The sequence below is a fragment of the Botryllus schlosseri genome, chromosome 6 (assembly GCF_051294905.1).
Source record: "Botryllus schlosseri isolate E-star chromosome 6, Bs_hap1, whole genome shotgun sequence".
Taxonomy (NCBI): Eukaryota; Metazoa; Chordata; class Ascidiacea; order Stolidobranchia; family Styelidae; genus Botryllus; species Botryllus schlosseri.
Genome location: NC_137241.1, coordinates 25,185,316 through 25,201,630, shown reverse-complemented (window position 1 = coordinate 25,201,630; position 16,315 = coordinate 25,185,316). Strand labels below are relative to the sequence as shown.

Sequence of the window (16,315 nt, the reverse complement as noted above, 5' to 3'; positions counted from 1 at the left end):
ATTATAGGATGATTTTTTTGTTCAACATTTACTAAATTTCAGTCGCAATAAGATTGGTTTGATTAGATTTAGTTGATTGGAAGATTGTGGTGAAGTCAGGTCCTGGTTTCCGATTTCACTATAACATCAACACATATTAGCATAATTATTATTACTGGTTGGTATGTCATTTGTTTATGTTATGATGCTCCAATTTGTAGTTTGCAATTTGTTCTAATTTCTCAATAATATTGCTCCACTTACAGTGGAATGCACCAATGGGATTTACAGCCCGTGTATACAACAATGCCAGCCCACGTGCAACGATCCTACAGCTGCCACTTGCCTGGAAAGAAGTCCGAATCGACTGGGGGAAGCCTGTGTTGAAGGTATATTCTGTTTGAATACGTTGCCTATATATCTCATTACTACGATTGCAAATATCAAAATAAATTGTGCCACATATTTTTATGTTGAATAACTAATCTTCGCCGCAAGTCGGTTTGTTTATACACAAATTGTAATGCTTTGAAAACAATAAATTTCACAACCATCCTATTGAAGTAAAATTGTCTGCGTTTGGTGGTGAAAACACAAAATGATTGAGCTAGACAATCTCGGGACATTAATCACCTTTGGCAGATAATTATCATATTTTCACCACAATATTTTCGTCTTTGATTATTTTTAGTTATTTTTCGATGACGTATATGTTATTTTGTCCTAGGTGTATGTGAAATCAGGTGGGATTAACGAGCATGTAATGGAAGTGACATCTTTGATACCATATTGCTAAATGTCTGACTTGACTTTAAATGTGAAACTATGACTTTTCAGGATGTGTGTGCAATGAAGGCTTTGTGCTGTCTGGAAATAAATGCGTTGCAAGTGGAGACTGCGGTTGTAACGTAAACGGAAGATATATTGAAAAAGGTAATGGTCATATCTTCATAGTTTTTTAAATGTTTTCAAGAACTCTCTTTGATTTAGGATTTACTTTTGCGATTACCGACTGTACTCAAACGTGCACTTGCCTTGGACTCGGAGAGCTTCAGTGTGGCGATACTCCTGGGGGCTGCGCTAGAAATAGGGACTCCTGTAAGCAGAGGGAAGATGGCTATTTCCAATGTGTTCAGAGACCGAGGGTACGTACTCATATTTGAAATGAATCTAAACTTAAACAAACAAATTTTAATAAAATAGTGGCTTGAATTACTTTTGCAGTGTATAACACATTTCAGCAAATAGAAATTGAAACTTCTGTATACCTTCTCAGAGAAAATTGCATCAATAAGTAGGCAATTATGGGGGCTGAAATGGCAGTCGGTCTATGGACTCTCTTTATGTGATTGAAATAATATTTGAGTTGATTATACTGTAGATATAGAGTTGGAAATTATTTTACTGGATCTATATCATTATATTTCGTCACACCAATTTTTGCCAAAAGAAGGCTTTTTGTCAATTCATTGGATCAAATCAAAGTATTGTAATCAATAATTAATTCACTATATCGTTATCAAATTTAGCGCTTTTAGTGCATTTCATTTCATATACGTCATCATTAGCACATTAGCCAATAAACTTGTCTGCAACGACATGAATTCTTTACTTTCGTTTGCAGAGAAGAGCGACATGCTCGGCAGTAACTGATCCTCATTACATGACTTTTGATAAAAAGAAGTTTGATTCGATGGGAACGTGTAATTATATCATGGTCAAGTAAGTGTCCATTGCATTGTAGTCTGCTGTGTTGCATGTATCACGCATTGGCAATATATTGCTTTTCTATGCTGAAAATATCATATGCAGTACAATTGAGATTTGCTCGCCAGAATCAGTGTTGCGAACAGGTTATTAAATTCAACTTTCTGACAGAAATAAGGAAGGCACCGATGCTCCTGAATTCCGTATTGTAGCGGTAAATGAACAACCGTCACCAAACTTGACCGTATCTCATGTGAAGGAAGCGTGGATACATGTTGGCAGTGATTTGACTGTTGGCATGCAGCGTGGCGGTGTAATCACAGTAAGTTGATTTGGACAGTCGGTATCTTCTATATTCAACTTCATTTTATTAATATAGAATACTATAGCTTTAAATTTAGAGGATTAGGTTTCCCCCTAGTGTGATAATTCCAAGAAAGCACACATTTTGGAAGAAACAAGTTTTTGCGAAGTTTCAATTTTCTTTCGGCCATACTTGGCCATGCTTAACTTTGCATCAATGCGACAAACATAACCATGGTCAGGATATGATTATGAAAATTGTACAAAAACTTGATTTTCCCAAAGTTTTAAAAATGGATCTCATAATTTGAAAAATGGGCATCAGCTACTTTGATTCCAGAGCGACGATATGGTGCATGAATGTAGCTGTTTTTAACCATAATTAAGAGATACCAAAATTTCTTCTCACTCACAAGTATATGCTTCAATGTCCGAAATATGTCTAAACTACTTCAGTTGGAAATAGATAGTTAATGTTTGAAATGCGCTCAAACAAATAGTTCCAAATGAGTGTTTCAGTCGTGCGGTCAAATACTTTTAGCAGTCAACTACTTTCGGATTGGCAGTGTGCATCTTTGCGAATAACGCAAAATCACAAATGATAACGAATAGGTGCAATTTTTGAAAATACATGCAGCTACCGTGTTACAGTGGCTATTTCGCCCAGTTTTTATGACAATTTCACCCGTAAGAGTGGTGCAAAAGTATTCCAAAACTGCTCTCTTCTTTCCAGAATACAAATCGCAAAACTACTGTACAAAGTTAGTAAGTACTTGGTGACTAAATATTGTGAAGTAGAAGTGGAAATAGCTGAAAACATGACCTCTTTAGAGAGTAATGCAGTAGGCAAGACCTACCTGAGTTCTTCAGCACTTCGTTTCTGACTTGTGCTGTATCACCAAACATGATATATTCAGATTAACGGACGTGTGGTTGAACCCGGTACTACCACCAGCGATGTAGAAATCAAGAAAGTGGGGAAATTCTGGATCGCGAATTTCAATTTCGGAATCTACGTAAAATGGGACGGAGAAGACAGGTATTGCAGTGTCCTTGCGAGGTCAACGCAGACAAGCTTATTACGTTGCCCTGTCGCAGGCTGCGCATATCGGCTTGGGCCGTACTGAAAGGAAAGGTGGAAGGTGTATGCGGGGACTTTGATGATGACGATTCGAATGACTTTGTAACTGCCGATGGCTTACTGGTTGATAGCATCACCGAGTTTGTAAACAGCTGGCAGGTCGCGGGATATAACAACGACGAGTAAGTGAATTCGACTTGTTTTATAATCACCCAACTATTTTCCGGTCTTGCTTTGGTCAGGAGTATTTTTGAGCCGCATTCCAGGTGCGATCTTTGATCGACGTACGTTCGTAATAAATTTGACTAGTATTATTTACTGAGTGGCTAGAATCTTCGGTTTTTTGTTGAGTATTGGGAGGTTTCTTGGTGACAAAATACTACTTTTTAGAAGTACTCAAATGGGTTTTGTCTACTTCCGTTACCGTTACTTACTGAAGCGACTACGTTAATAGATTACTTCACCTTCTATGTCGGCAGTTTTTGTAGACAAACTACTTGCTTTCTACATTTTTATTTTGTTGAGCGGAAAGTAGTGTTCAGACTAGATTCAGACCCGGTATGATGCTAACAAAGTATACCTATGATAATTATGCCCATGTTCATTGCCATCATTTTGCATTAAATGTATTTTGCTTTAAAAAAAAACTGGAGAATGACATTCAATCTACTTCTTTGTACTGCTGACCGTAGTATTTCTTACACCTACCGTATTCGAATTTTACCTAAAGTAATTTTCACACTCTTCACTTTTCATTGTATTTGAGTAGAAGTTTATGCCATTACTTTTACTTCTACCCTAGCAATAGAATCTTTCGTTGCATACATCTTGGTGTTGACTTCATATAATCAGATTGTAATCGTCATCTAGTCTGACTGCCTCTTCGTTTACTATAGTTGCCGTACCGCTGTGATGGACGTCCCGGCAGTAATGTGTTCCACGGACGAGGAATTGGCGTGGGCACAAAACGAATGTTCTTCGTTGGTGGAGCCCGATTCTCCTTACTCGGCTTGCCTGGGCATAGTCAACCCGGAAAAGTACATGAGCGACTGCATTTTCGACACGTGTGCCTACGGCAATTTGACCTTCAAGGAACGTCTTTACGCCTTGTTTGTGGAAGAATGCAGACAAAGCAACGTCACTATTGTTGAAGATTGGAGGAAACTCGACAATCTGGAATGTTAGTTCATATCATGTATATCGTACCATAGTTCATATTTTCATTGCGTCATTAGGAGAGAACTTGTTTAGAGAATGGAACAAATGAGTTGTAGTAAGTAGGAGAGATGATAAATGAAATAATAAGAGAGCAAGTATGTGTTGAACAACAACAACAGCTTAAGTAATGTCGATATGGTATCTATCACATTTAACACTAATTAATATCGGCATAGGCCAAGGTGATTGTTACATTGATGAACTGCACAAGGTCATTTCGGCATCCTCCTATCATTTCACTAGAACATGTTTCGTCTGGTGTATTGCAGCATAGATTGCATGTCTTGACTGGATGAAAATAACAATACCTCTGACGATCGAAACCAATTGCAAATCCCTGTGATAATATTAGAGGTTGTGAGTAATAAATAATTTTCGAAGCATTTGTTTTGCCAACTATGTTATGTTTTTAAAATACTCCCATTGCTGTTCAGATTTTCAGGCAAAACAGCTTACTAATTATAATTCATTTCAGAAGTAGAAAGTAGTTTTGTGAAGTTTTGCAGCATTTTTAAGGTTGAAATAGCCTCTGTACCACGGTAACTGAATATCTTGCGATTTCGAAAGCAGCCGACTCCGAATAACTCCTAAAATCATGCGTCCCCTCGACCAAATCTACTTTTCAAACTACTTACTGGAGCACTAGTTAGATCTCTCCTATTCTAATTCCACTTGAAATAGATTTGGCACGTCTTGGAAATTGGTACATTTACTCGTAATTGACTAAAATATTACTGCGTTCGTTCTACTACAGTAGCAACGCTGACTGATTTTACCACTAATGTACAGGGTTGTAACCAAGTCACAAGGCACCGAGTCGCAAGTCAATCTCACTTTTATAGTTTTGACTCGAGTCAAGTCGTCACTTTCAATTCACCACCGAGTCAAGTCCGAGTCCTTAATTTTAGCAGTTTCTGGTCACATTATCAAGTACCAGTACCAATAGACGAAATCCCAATAGTGTGGTTACTTTACTATTCTTCGAAATTACAATCAAATGTTGGTCTTGGCCGTCTGAGTCTCGAGTCATATGACTTGGTTCGAGTCATGCGCAATGACTCGAGTCCCTGTCGAGTCAATACACAGATTGACTCGAGTCAAGTCATTTCCGTATTTTGAAAAAATGACTCGAGTCATTACAACCCTGCTAATGTATAACATACTATTTACAGCTTTTGATTGCGAGGCCAACAGTCACTTTGTGAACTGTACCGACGGATGTGAAAGAACCTGTACCGATCGGGACGGATCTCGGTGCGAACGGGGCGATTCTTTCCGGGATGAGTGCGCGGAAGGTATCAGGATTGTGAATTCGTTTTGGATATGAACTAAATTGTTATGCGCTTGATTTCAGGTTGTATCTGCGATTTCGGATACGTGAGATCGGGTACGGAGTGTGTTCCGGAATCTGAGTGTGGCTGTGTCGACACCGATGGGTCTTACTTACAGCAAGGTAGGTTGACGTTGCTTGCTATATTGACTCAATTCTTGGTGAGATAGCAAATATTTTTATTTATGTTATATATTTCTTTATATATTGTATCTATATTTATTTGTTTTTATATTTTTTTCTCTGTTTTTTTTTCAGTGGCAAAGTTCATAGTCTCGGCTGTGTTCTTTGATTAGTAAAACCTCATACGGTTGTGTATACCATAATGTCGAAAGTGTATTTTCATTTTTGGCAAGAGTTTTTGTTCTACAACCCCATAAAGTAGGCAAAACTTGAACTATTTGGGTTTTTCTTGCGGATAGAGTCTCTGTTTTATGAACAGTACCATTTACTTGGAATCATGTTTTCCCGATACTTATTTTTATCAGTTACATAAATGCCCATGCCCACTGATATATGTGGTAGGCAGAGTTGGTCAGTAATCAAGTATTTCTAATTCAGGGAGTATAGGAATAGGTTATGATTTTTCAGGCAAAACTAGGCCTCGAATAGTTACTTTATTACATACTCTGAAATCGTTAATTCTATTTGTACTTGAGTACCAACAGTGATTACTTTGATCAGCTCTGGCGATAGGTATGCGGCATCGTATTCAAACCCGCTTGTTAATTCAGGTTTTACGTACCGCACAAAAGATTGTTCGTCCGAATGCACATGCGGCACGGATGGTACGATGAACTGCACTGCCGTCAGCGGCTGTGAAACTGGATTCCGATGCAGGCGCGATACAGACGGATATAAAAGATGTATTCCTCACGTCCGGGTACGTAAACTTTGTCGGTAACTTGAGGAAATTGTCCTAAAGAAGCCATACTCTGTTTACAGCGAAGGGCTACTTGCAAGGCGATCACTGATCCTCATTACACAACGTTTGATGGTGTCTATTATGACTCGATGGGCACTTGCGCTTACATTATGGCCAGGTATGTTGAATGCCCAGTGAGACACAGTGGAGGTCCAAGTTATCATTGTTGGCACCCAAGTAGAAGTAGAAGTAACTCTGTGAATTTCTGCTCGATTACAAGTAGAAGTAGCAATTTCAAAGACACGTCAAAATCAATTCAAGTGGCAGAAGAAAAGCAGGATTTCAATAACTATTATGTAATTTCAAAAAGTTGATTATGGTTGAGACGTACCAGACTTGTAGTAGTCGATCAAAGCTGATTAGGCCTATTTCTAAAATTGCCAGGTGCATTTTTGAGATCAGTGCAAAATAACTAATTCCACTACAAATTAGTGGAATTTTCAGAAATGTATTCAGTTACCGTGATACAGGGGCTTTTTAGCACAGTCGTCATGACAGTTTCGTAAATATGACGGAAACATACCGTAAAACTACTCTCTACTTGAAAAAATCCATAGTCTAAAAAATAAGTAGTTGGCCTAAAGAATTATTGGCAAATAGAGCGATTTTTGGGTATAAAAATTCTATTGTAACGCGGTTTCCTCTATGTTCTTGAAAGTCTACAGTTAAGATTTTGGTATCAGATTTGTAATTCCAATTGTTACATCAAACGCGGTTAAGGATATATTTAGTGGAAGTGGAAGATATCAAAAAACATATTTGTCTAAGTATGTAGTACAAGCAGGCGAAACCTACTTGAGTACTCCGAAATAGTAGTTTGGTACTGACCAGCTCTGTTCCCAATGCAATCAAATTGAAGATGAACTCAGAAGATTTCGAATAAAAATGAGTACAAACCATATAGTGCAACATGAAACTTTTGCACAGATCAAAGGAGGGTTCCGAAGTGCCGGCTTTCCGGGTTGTGGCCGTCAACCAAAGGCCCAACGCGAATCAGTCCGTGTCGCACGTGAAAGAAGTTTTCGTGCACGTAGGCGAGACAACAGTGTCTTTCAAAGAAGGACCGGTGGTCCGGGTATGTTTATTTATTGTTGTCTCTTGAAAAGAGATGAGAAATGGGATCTAGTTTTCACACGTCATTGTTTTCTTTAGATTAACGACGAGGTTATACTTCCCGGCTCTACCGTTAACGGAATTGAAGTACGTCAAGTCGGCCGGTTTACTGTCGCTGAATTTCCATTTGGCCTGTTCGTGAGATGGGACGGTGTGGATAGGTAAGTACTTTCAATGTTAATGCGATAAGATTTTTCCTTGTGTAGGTCAATCAAATACAATATTATTCAGGATAGGCTATCTGTTGTTGCGTTCTCTTTTTATATGTGATTTTCTGTCTCCTAAAGCAGTAGGCTTAACATCGTAGAAGTAGTAAAGAAAAAAAGTATTTTACATAGGCCAAGATTCACCTCAAAAACTGCAGTCAACATTTTCCATTTCCAAAACTGTTTTATTATGTAACACACATGAGTTTGAGAATGTTGTCTGTAAATTTCTGTGACAAAAAATCATACCGGTATGACATCTGTATCACTTTCCCTATTTTTTTTTCAGGCTTCGTATCATGGCGTACTCGCAACTGAAAGGTCAAATGGAAGGTCTATGCGGCGATTTCAACGACGACCCGTCCAATGATCTCAGGAAGCCAGACGGCCAATTGGAAACAGACATTACCACGTTCGTGAATAGTTGGCAAGTGGAGGGTTACGATACGCAAGAGTAAGTTTGTGATGTTTTATGACCCACTTGTTATGCGTTATAGTATTTCAGTTTTTTCAAAATCATAAAATGAGAGACAAAGTTTCAGGTTTAGGGATATGCTTGGATACAAGTGAACATTAATGATGTTTAAAAACGTCACTAGTCAAGGTAGTCTGAGCTCTAAATATGAAATCACAATCCTATACTTCCTTAGTCCATTTGTTCTCAGCCTGGGGTGCAAGTACCACTAGTGGTACGTGAATCATTTCAGGTGGTACCCAGTAAATGCATTTTTTTTTCAGAGTAAAATTTTAGTTTTCAATTTTAATAGATCGTTAACACAATTGTTTCGAATGTAAGAATTGTCGGAGCTTCTTCGATATAAGCCCCAGCTCGAAACAGTGCTCCCCATGACAGCAATAAATATTTCCCATGAACACCACACAAAAAATTATAAACGTTAAAATTTATTGTGTTTTGCATTTATTAGGGTTGAGGGATGACCGTGACGGATATCAGGGTTGAGGGATGACATATATTAGGGTTGGGGGATGAAATGTCTTCATCGAATGCACGGATAAATACTTTAGGCGTCATTCGACTCAGTTGCATTCCACCTAGATCAGCTTGTGAAGAAGAAACAATTCCAATTACAACATTAATTTGGCCTTGTTGGTCTGTGTTATCAGGAGCGGATTAGCTCGTGGGCTGTGTTTGTTTCGGAATTTCCCGGCTGACCTATTTGCTGATACGCCCATGTTAATAATCCCAAATACATTTGGAATAAAGTTGAATTTTTGGTCAAGTTGTTGGTACGCAACAAAATCAGAAAGTTGAGATCCACTGCTTTAGTCTACTATTTCCTTTTCGAATTCCAGCTGCATCAAATCGGACGTACAAGACCTGGAGCTCGCTTGCGAATCGCCAGAACGTCTCAAGCAAGTTCAGGGCAACTGCAGCGTTTTACGTGACGCCGACGGACCGTTGGCGCCATGCTTTGGCATCGTCAACCCGCAGACGATCTACGACGACTGTGTTTTTGATCTCTGCGCCAGCCCTGGCGATGTGTTGCTCAGGGAGAGAGTGATTTCCTCTTACACCGAGGACTGCCGGGAGGAGGCTGTAGCTGATGAGGAACCGCCTGGCGACTTGGACTTCAGAGAACCGGAACTGGAAGGTGCATATTTATATGCCGCTTTAAATAAAGAGTATATTCATGGAACACGGGTCTTAAAGGTCCTTACCTCTAGCTAGTATACTCCAAACAAGACAACACTTATTATATATAGCTTGCTTGTGAGATTTTGAGTTTGCTGCAATATCACAATGCTTGGTTTAAATTTTTTTGTTGAGAAAACCCTTATCTAGTGTGATCAAACTTTGTTAAGGGTGACTGTGCGGCCTAAAAGGATGTAACTCACATTTTACAAGACTTTTTGTGACCTCTGTATTTGTTGAAACATATTGCCCGTTGTAGATATATTTCATGCGCGATGAAAAGTCCAAATAATCAATCGGTTAAAAGTATAACTGCTATGAGAACTATAATGGTATACTGATACACCATATTTCATCAGCACCCCATATCCCCCCCTAGTATTTCTGCTTCCTTCGAATTGATATCGCACCCTGGGGGCCGTAGCGGCAAGGTTCAGAACAACTGATATAGATCCTCTTCTCTATTATCTTTCGACATTTTTAGATGGATAGCCACAGCGGAAGAATCTCCTCCATAACATCCTTGTCAGAACTAATAATGTCCATAAAGAGTATATAGGCTCTATTCTCGTCAATGTCGATTCCAATAGTGATGGTATTTTGTGTTAAGCCTCATTAATTAAATTATTTGAAAACAGTGGCAGACTCTGTTCTACAGGCAAAGTCAAATCATGTATTCCATTCTTGTGTTTTCGCAGCCGTTTTGTGCCAGGATAACGCCAAGTTTGTGACCTGCGTTGCTCCTTGTCAACCCACTTGCAGCGACCAAGACACGTCGATATGTCGGGCTAGTAACCCTGTAGAAGGGATAGTAGGCGCCTGCGTGGAAGGTGAGTTGTCAAATCTTGGGATATAGTTTTGTTTTACAATGAATAAAATTTTCTTTACGTGGACATCAATGGATAGGGGATGTGACGGATTCTTGGATTTTATTCAAATCCGAATACGACGATTCTTGAATCTGAAAGTTGGCCTGATCTTTAGTTAACTTCATCTTCTTGAATTCCTCTCTTCTGCAAAGGACACATAAAAGAAAAAAAATCCTTGTTATGTCTCCAGACTACTTCCACTCCCCTAGTTTTTTAAAGCCAAACTGCCTACTTTTATTCTCTACTCAGTAGTTTTAACATGGTTGGAGAATCGCTACATCTACCTGTAATCAAGTACAAATTAAGGCCATTACTTGTACAAATACTCCTAAGTGATTACTTTGATGATCACCACTTTTTAGTGTCTGGGGAATTCGCTCTTTATATCCTAGTATCATAAGTGATTTTATCATGGCGATGTCAATGTGAATTATTGTAAATATTGTACAGGCTGCCAGTGCAACGAAGGATTCATCTTGTCCGGTAACGAATGCATTCGGCAGGAGGACTGTGGGTGTCAGATCGACGGCAGATACGTTCCAAAAGGTTTGGTGTTTCCTTTTTAGCTGTGTCAAAGTAAATTCGAGCCTAATTTTTCCACGCAGGATTCAGCTACAACAACATAAATTGCACGGTGGCGTGCAGTTGCGTCGGGAAGGAAGAGGTGCAGTGCGTGGAGACGGGAGGTTGCGAAAAGGGATTCCGCTGCAGAGTGAACGATGAGGGACGGAGGGAATGTCTCAAACATGTCCGAGTACGAATTTGATTTGTTTTAGTCTATTGCTAAAATTTTCCACTTGCTTCAATGCTCCTGAATCTTGAGATATATGTATGTATAATATATATGTAGCATCTCTTTTTGGTTTGTTACAGAGACGCGCCACCTGTAAAGCCGTGACAGATCCGCATTATATGACATTTGACGGGAACCGATTCGACTCAATGGGCACCTGCGCTTATCTCATGGTCAGGTGAGATCATGACTTGTCTATTAAGATGCCGTGGAAAGCATTACTAATGTTTTACTGTCAACTGCCAGGTCAAAAGAGAACGCCGACGTGTCCAGGTCTTTCCGCGTTATCACCGTGAACGAACAACGAGACCCGGCGTACCCGGTCTCTCACGTTCGCGAAGTCCACATACGAGTGGGAGATGATTTCAATCTCGTTTTCCTACCTGGGGGTTCGGTTATGGTAAGTGCGGCGAGAATACTATCATAATTTGAAGCTCGACTGACAGTTACTCGGACGTTTCAGATTAACAATGAAGAAATCCTTCCCGGTTCGAAAGTTGGACCAGTCCAGATCAAACATGTCGGCAAATTCAGGATCGCCGAATTCGATTTTGGACTCGTCGTGAAATGGGACGGTGTCGATAGGTATGGTAGTTGGGTTGGAAACCATAATTTGCATTTGCACATTACATCTTTTCGAGTAACGGAAATAATATATATGTAAAATACATCAAGAGACATATATTCTCAATGAAAAATTTAAGTTTTAACACTGTATTCCCACTATTGGAGCCCCAAATCCTCGACTAGCTACTGTTGAGCATTGAAACACATTTCGCACAAAGTCAGTAATATTCATGGTGACGGTAACAAAGCGCTGCAAAATACTCATAGTGTAGAAATACGTAGTTATTTCGAACGACTTGCAAGTTGTAACTGGCATCATTCTCTTTGCGGCCTCTGAGGCTTAGAGTCTAAGCAACGATAAATATTCGAACCTTTCAGGCCATTAGTACTGTTTTGACATCAGATTAGGCGATATTTGAACATCGACTTGAAGCTTGATACTTGGCTGGGAGTAGAATCACCCATTTACTCGATTTTCCCCAGCGCTAACAATATTTCGCCAAAATTCAACGACAGATGTCATTGTGTGTTATGCTTTTTTATCAGGTTGCGTATCATGGCGTGGGCGTCTTTGAAGGGTAAAGTCGAGGGAGTTTGTGGCGACTTTAACGATGATCCAGAAAATGATTTCGTGACGCCTAGCGGACTAACGCAGACGGACATAGATCAATTTGTGAGGTCGTGGCGGGTGAATGAATTCAGTCCGATTGGGTAAGAAAAATATGTATTTCTTATTTTATTTAATGTATATATTATATTATATTTAGAATTACATATGTGATTTTATATCGTCCAGGTGCACCGAAATGACGACCTTGCCACCTGGTCAATTCGACGAGTACTGCAACCAGACCGAGAACTATGCGGAAATCGAGAAGAAATGCTCCGTCATCTCCGACCCGGAAGGCGACTACAAGCATTGTCACCAGGCGGTGAGCCCAGACAAGGCCAAGGAGGACTGCATTTTCGACGTGTGCAACTCGCGCGACGACACGTACGTCGAAAGGAACACGCTGAGCTACGTCGAGGATTGCTTGGACGAATTGCAGGAGTTGCGTGAGTAACAGAAAATGTATACTGCAACAAATGGAGTTGTGAGAGTACTTTGGTAGTCGAAATCGAAAGATGTGTCGTCGCGACCTAGACGAAAGGTCTTTGCGAATTGGTGCGCTTCTTGAGGCAATATTCAGTGGCCCTCGGTTGTCATGACTATTTCACTCATATAAGCGATAAAAGCCTATCCAAAGGCTTCTTTGAAGAGAGAGCTGCGTTTATTGCAAGCGATCTTAGTAACAGCCACCATAACTATGGCGACATGCACACAGTACATTGAAAAAGGCAGACAGACAGACAGACATTGATTGCTTCGTCAAACATAAAAAGTTGACTGGAGGTGACGATATGGCCAATAAAGGCCTTGTTACTCGTCACCTCCATGGCAGTGAAGTAATCAAGTGTATTCATTCAAATAAACATAACAGTGAACTGTCTGCAACATGGAAGGAAATAATAATCACAACGGATAGAATCACTAATTGGTAATCAAGCCAATCAATTCATCAAGCGAGAGGAACTCGCTTTTACAATCGCTACACCTTCGGCTTTACTATATTTTTCAGTGTAAAAATGTAAGTAATTTTGCTTCAAAAACCTTTGGTAGAAGTGTAGGCAAAGTCTAATTGATTGCCTCATTACTTCATTCCTGACCACCAACATAACAAAACACATGATCCTGTCTTCGACTTCATATTTAACTTTTCAAACGCTGGCGTTTGGTGTATCATCCGTAGGGTATTTTTCTGTCGTCAAATCAAAGCCTTCGAGGATCTGATTTGTGTGTTTAAAAACTGTGCACAATATCGCAGCAATATCGCGGAGTGACGAACAGTGTGGACCAAACAAGACAGTCTCTGCGACGCCCATCTCTCTCTGTCAACCAACGTGCGTAGATCCAGACGGTTCGATATGCCGAGAATCGTCCAATTCTGCTGAGCAATCGACAACTGGTAATATTTGATACGACTCGCCCCATATTCTCTTACCAACTCACCGTGTCTTGTTTAGGATGCATTTGCATCGAGGGATTTGTACTCAGCGGAACAAAATGTGTGCCAAGCGATGAATGCGGATGCGTCATCGACGGAAAATACAGAGAAATCGGTATGTTTTGTTGACCTCCAACCCGCAGTGGTCATCAGCAGATATATATCTAGTCATTTATCCACTGATTCTAATGTCTATAGTAAGCAGACATGGGTCAGTAGCGAAGTATTTCCACTTTTTAAATTACTCAAGTAGATTTTCCCTACTAGCACTACTTCTACTTCACTGTTTTTAGTTTTTCAAGGTAGAACTGTCTAGAATACTTACTTTTTTACTTTCTTGGGAAGTAACAAATATTCGCTACTGTTTTCCAGGATTCGAATACTTGAACAGCCAGTGTGACGTCAAATGCGAATGCCGCGGACCGCAGGACGTCGTCTGCAATTCCGTCAGTCCTTGCGCGTCGTCGCAACGATGCAATAAAGTCAATGAGCAGTTCAAATGCACGAGACGTATGCAGGTATACGAATGGCTATGTTAAGGCGAAATATAATAGAGAAAATCTACTTGCAGGTACAGAACTTCAGTATACAATTGAATATATACTCATATTGAAATCAATCCAAATATTTTCGGCTGACACTAGTAGAGAATTGAAAAGAGCATTGTATAATGTATATCAACAATCGTATCATGTCATGGCTTCTGATACGATTATGGATGTACATTTGTACAATGTTCTTTCTAATTCTCTGCTAGTTGCTGATGATTACCCCTGACGAGTGTCAGCCAGAAATATTCGTGAATATTTCAATATGAATATACATTATACAACAGTTATATATCAGACGATTAGCATTCTCCCGAGTAAGCCAACTTTATGATCTCTGCCATAAGATTATAATATTTTTAATCTCTTCAAAAGTGAATGTGACTTGTTAGTCATAACACCCTATCTACAATGATTTCAATCCCATATCCATTTCAGGGTTGGGCCACTTGCAAAGTCATCACCGATCCGCATTACACGACTTTTGACGGCCGCACCTTTGACGCTACTGCTTGGTGCGCGTACACCCTGGTCAGGTAAAGTCGCCGCGGCGATTTTCAACGTAGATATAGCCCGTGAATATTTCGTGTCGTAACAGAAATGTCCGTACGAGCGACGCGCCTCAGTTCCAAGTCGTTGCGACAAACGAACGGGACACGCTGCAGAAAACTTCGTCGAGAGTCAGAGCTGTACGAGTGCTTTTCGGCGACAGCACTGTGGTGGAATTGAAACGGGGACGTCGTGTCAGGGTGGGTATTCCTGACTTTTTTTGCGGATGATTAGGGAGCTATATAATATGGAAGCAGAACTGTAATAATCAAACAACATTGTGCTTTGCCTTACAAACTGGAAATCTTTGTAGCGTCTGATGTCATATCATAACTGAAAACTCGCGAATCTACCAAATTAACGATTCCATAATTCCTATTTTCTTCTGTTTCCCAGATCAACGGATTGATGTACAACGCGGGGTCTACAGTGCAAGGCATCACGATCCGCGAAATCGGTCATTTCACCGTGGTCGAGTTCCCGTTCAATCTAGTGATTCGGTGGGACCAGAAAGACAGGTTCGTGTGACAATAGCCGTTCCTTCCCTCAATAGCAGTTAATTTATCATCATCATCAAGTTATTAAACCGCCCTTTCAATACACTTCAAGATTGTGACACAATGAAAAGATAGGAAAAAGTCAAAACGACTAGGAATACTCATACCTTGGCCTAGAATATTACCGATTACAGTATGAATTGCAGTTATGTTGTATCAATACTGTGAATTTGTTTGTTCAGATTGCGTGTGACCGTATCAAAAGAACTGAAAGGAAAGGTAGAGGGTTTGTGCGGAAGATACGATGACGATGCCGATAATGACTTCACAATGTCGAACGGAGCGGTCGCCACAGATGTGGAACAGTTTGTTCAGAGCTGGCACTATCGCGGCTACTCTCTGCCCAAGTGAGTGGCGGCATTGCCAAGACATCTGCTTTGTCCAGTGCTTCGGTTGTGTCTATCAGTCTACTATCTAGTCACAAATCATTTCGAGGCACCGCAAATTTTGACACGAGTACAGTAATTTCAAAAATTTTGGTTGCGACAAAATGAAAAGGTGAGAAATAGTCGAAAGGACTCGGGATAGACTTGTAATCAAACACCCACCTTGGCCTAGAACAGTGGTTCCCAACGTGGACAAGGGGGCGAAAATACCAAAGGAGGGATAGGGGGGCGAATATGATAGAACCTCCAGTGAGATATATTTAATTCACACGGCAAAAAATACATGTGAAGGCGACTTATTGTGTATAATACGTGAAAATTGACTAAAAAAATCAGTTAAGCCCAACGGAAAGTAGTCGCGGGAACCGGTTTTCAAGTCAATTCACTAGTGATCAGAGTTAGGTGAATAAATCCCCCGTTTTGATGTCCTATTTTTTGGAACTGTTAATATGCAGGGCGGGGGGCGAAAATTTCTGTCGAACTTA

At 40.1% G+C, this 16,315-nt stretch overlaps 1 protein-coding gene across 1 annotated transcript in view; it reads left to right on the top strand.

The window, feature by feature from the left end:
- LOC145441772 (IgGFc-binding protein-like) overlaps positions 1–16,315 on the top strand; it is a 52,014-nt gene that overhangs the window by 17,664 nt on the left and 18,035 nt on the right. Inside the window, exons 24-54 of the mRNA XM_080319714.1 lie at positions 246–368; positions 817–912; positions 970–1,124; positions 1,604–1,701; positions 1,858–2,008; positions 2,907–3,028; positions 3,088–3,252; positions 3,967–4,250; positions 5,461–5,583; positions 5,643–5,741; positions 6,353–6,501; positions 6,564–6,661; positions 7,471–7,618; positions 7,696–7,817; positions 8,152–8,316; positions 9,177–9,475; positions 10,215–10,346; positions 10,836–10,931; positions 10,991–11,139; positions 11,259–11,356; positions 11,425–11,578; positions 11,642–11,763; positions 12,292–12,456; positions 12,542–12,801; positions 13,611–13,751; positions 13,810–13,905; positions 14,163–14,308; positions 14,777–14,874; positions 14,937–15,087; positions 15,284–15,405; positions 15,627–15,791. Of these exons, the coding sequence (XP_080175840.1) occupies positions 246–368; positions 817–912; positions 970–1,124; positions 1,604–1,701; positions 1,858–2,008; positions 2,907–3,028; positions 3,088–3,252; positions 3,967–4,250; positions 5,461–5,583; positions 5,643–5,741; positions 6,353–6,501; positions 6,564–6,661; positions 7,471–7,618; positions 7,696–7,817; positions 8,152–8,316; positions 9,177–9,475; positions 10,215–10,346; positions 10,836–10,931; positions 10,991–11,139; positions 11,259–11,356; positions 11,425–11,578; positions 11,642–11,763; positions 12,292–12,456; positions 12,542–12,801; positions 13,611–13,751; positions 13,810–13,905; positions 14,163–14,308; positions 14,777–14,874; positions 14,937–15,087; positions 15,284–15,405; positions 15,627–15,791 (4,492 nt within the window). The remainder of the gene's footprint in view (positions 1–245; positions 369–816; positions 913–969; positions 1,125–1,603; positions 1,702–1,857; positions 2,009–2,906; positions 3,029–3,087; positions 3,253–3,966; positions 4,251–5,460; positions 5,584–5,642; positions 5,742–6,352; positions 6,502–6,563; positions 6,662–7,470; positions 7,619–7,695; positions 7,818–8,151; positions 8,317–9,176; positions 9,476–10,214; positions 10,347–10,835; positions 10,932–10,990; positions 11,140–11,258; positions 11,357–11,424; positions 11,579–11,641; positions 11,764–12,291; positions 12,457–12,541; positions 12,802–13,610; positions 13,752–13,809; positions 13,906–14,162; positions 14,309–14,776; positions 14,875–14,936; positions 15,088–15,283; positions 15,406–15,626; positions 15,792–16,315) is intronic.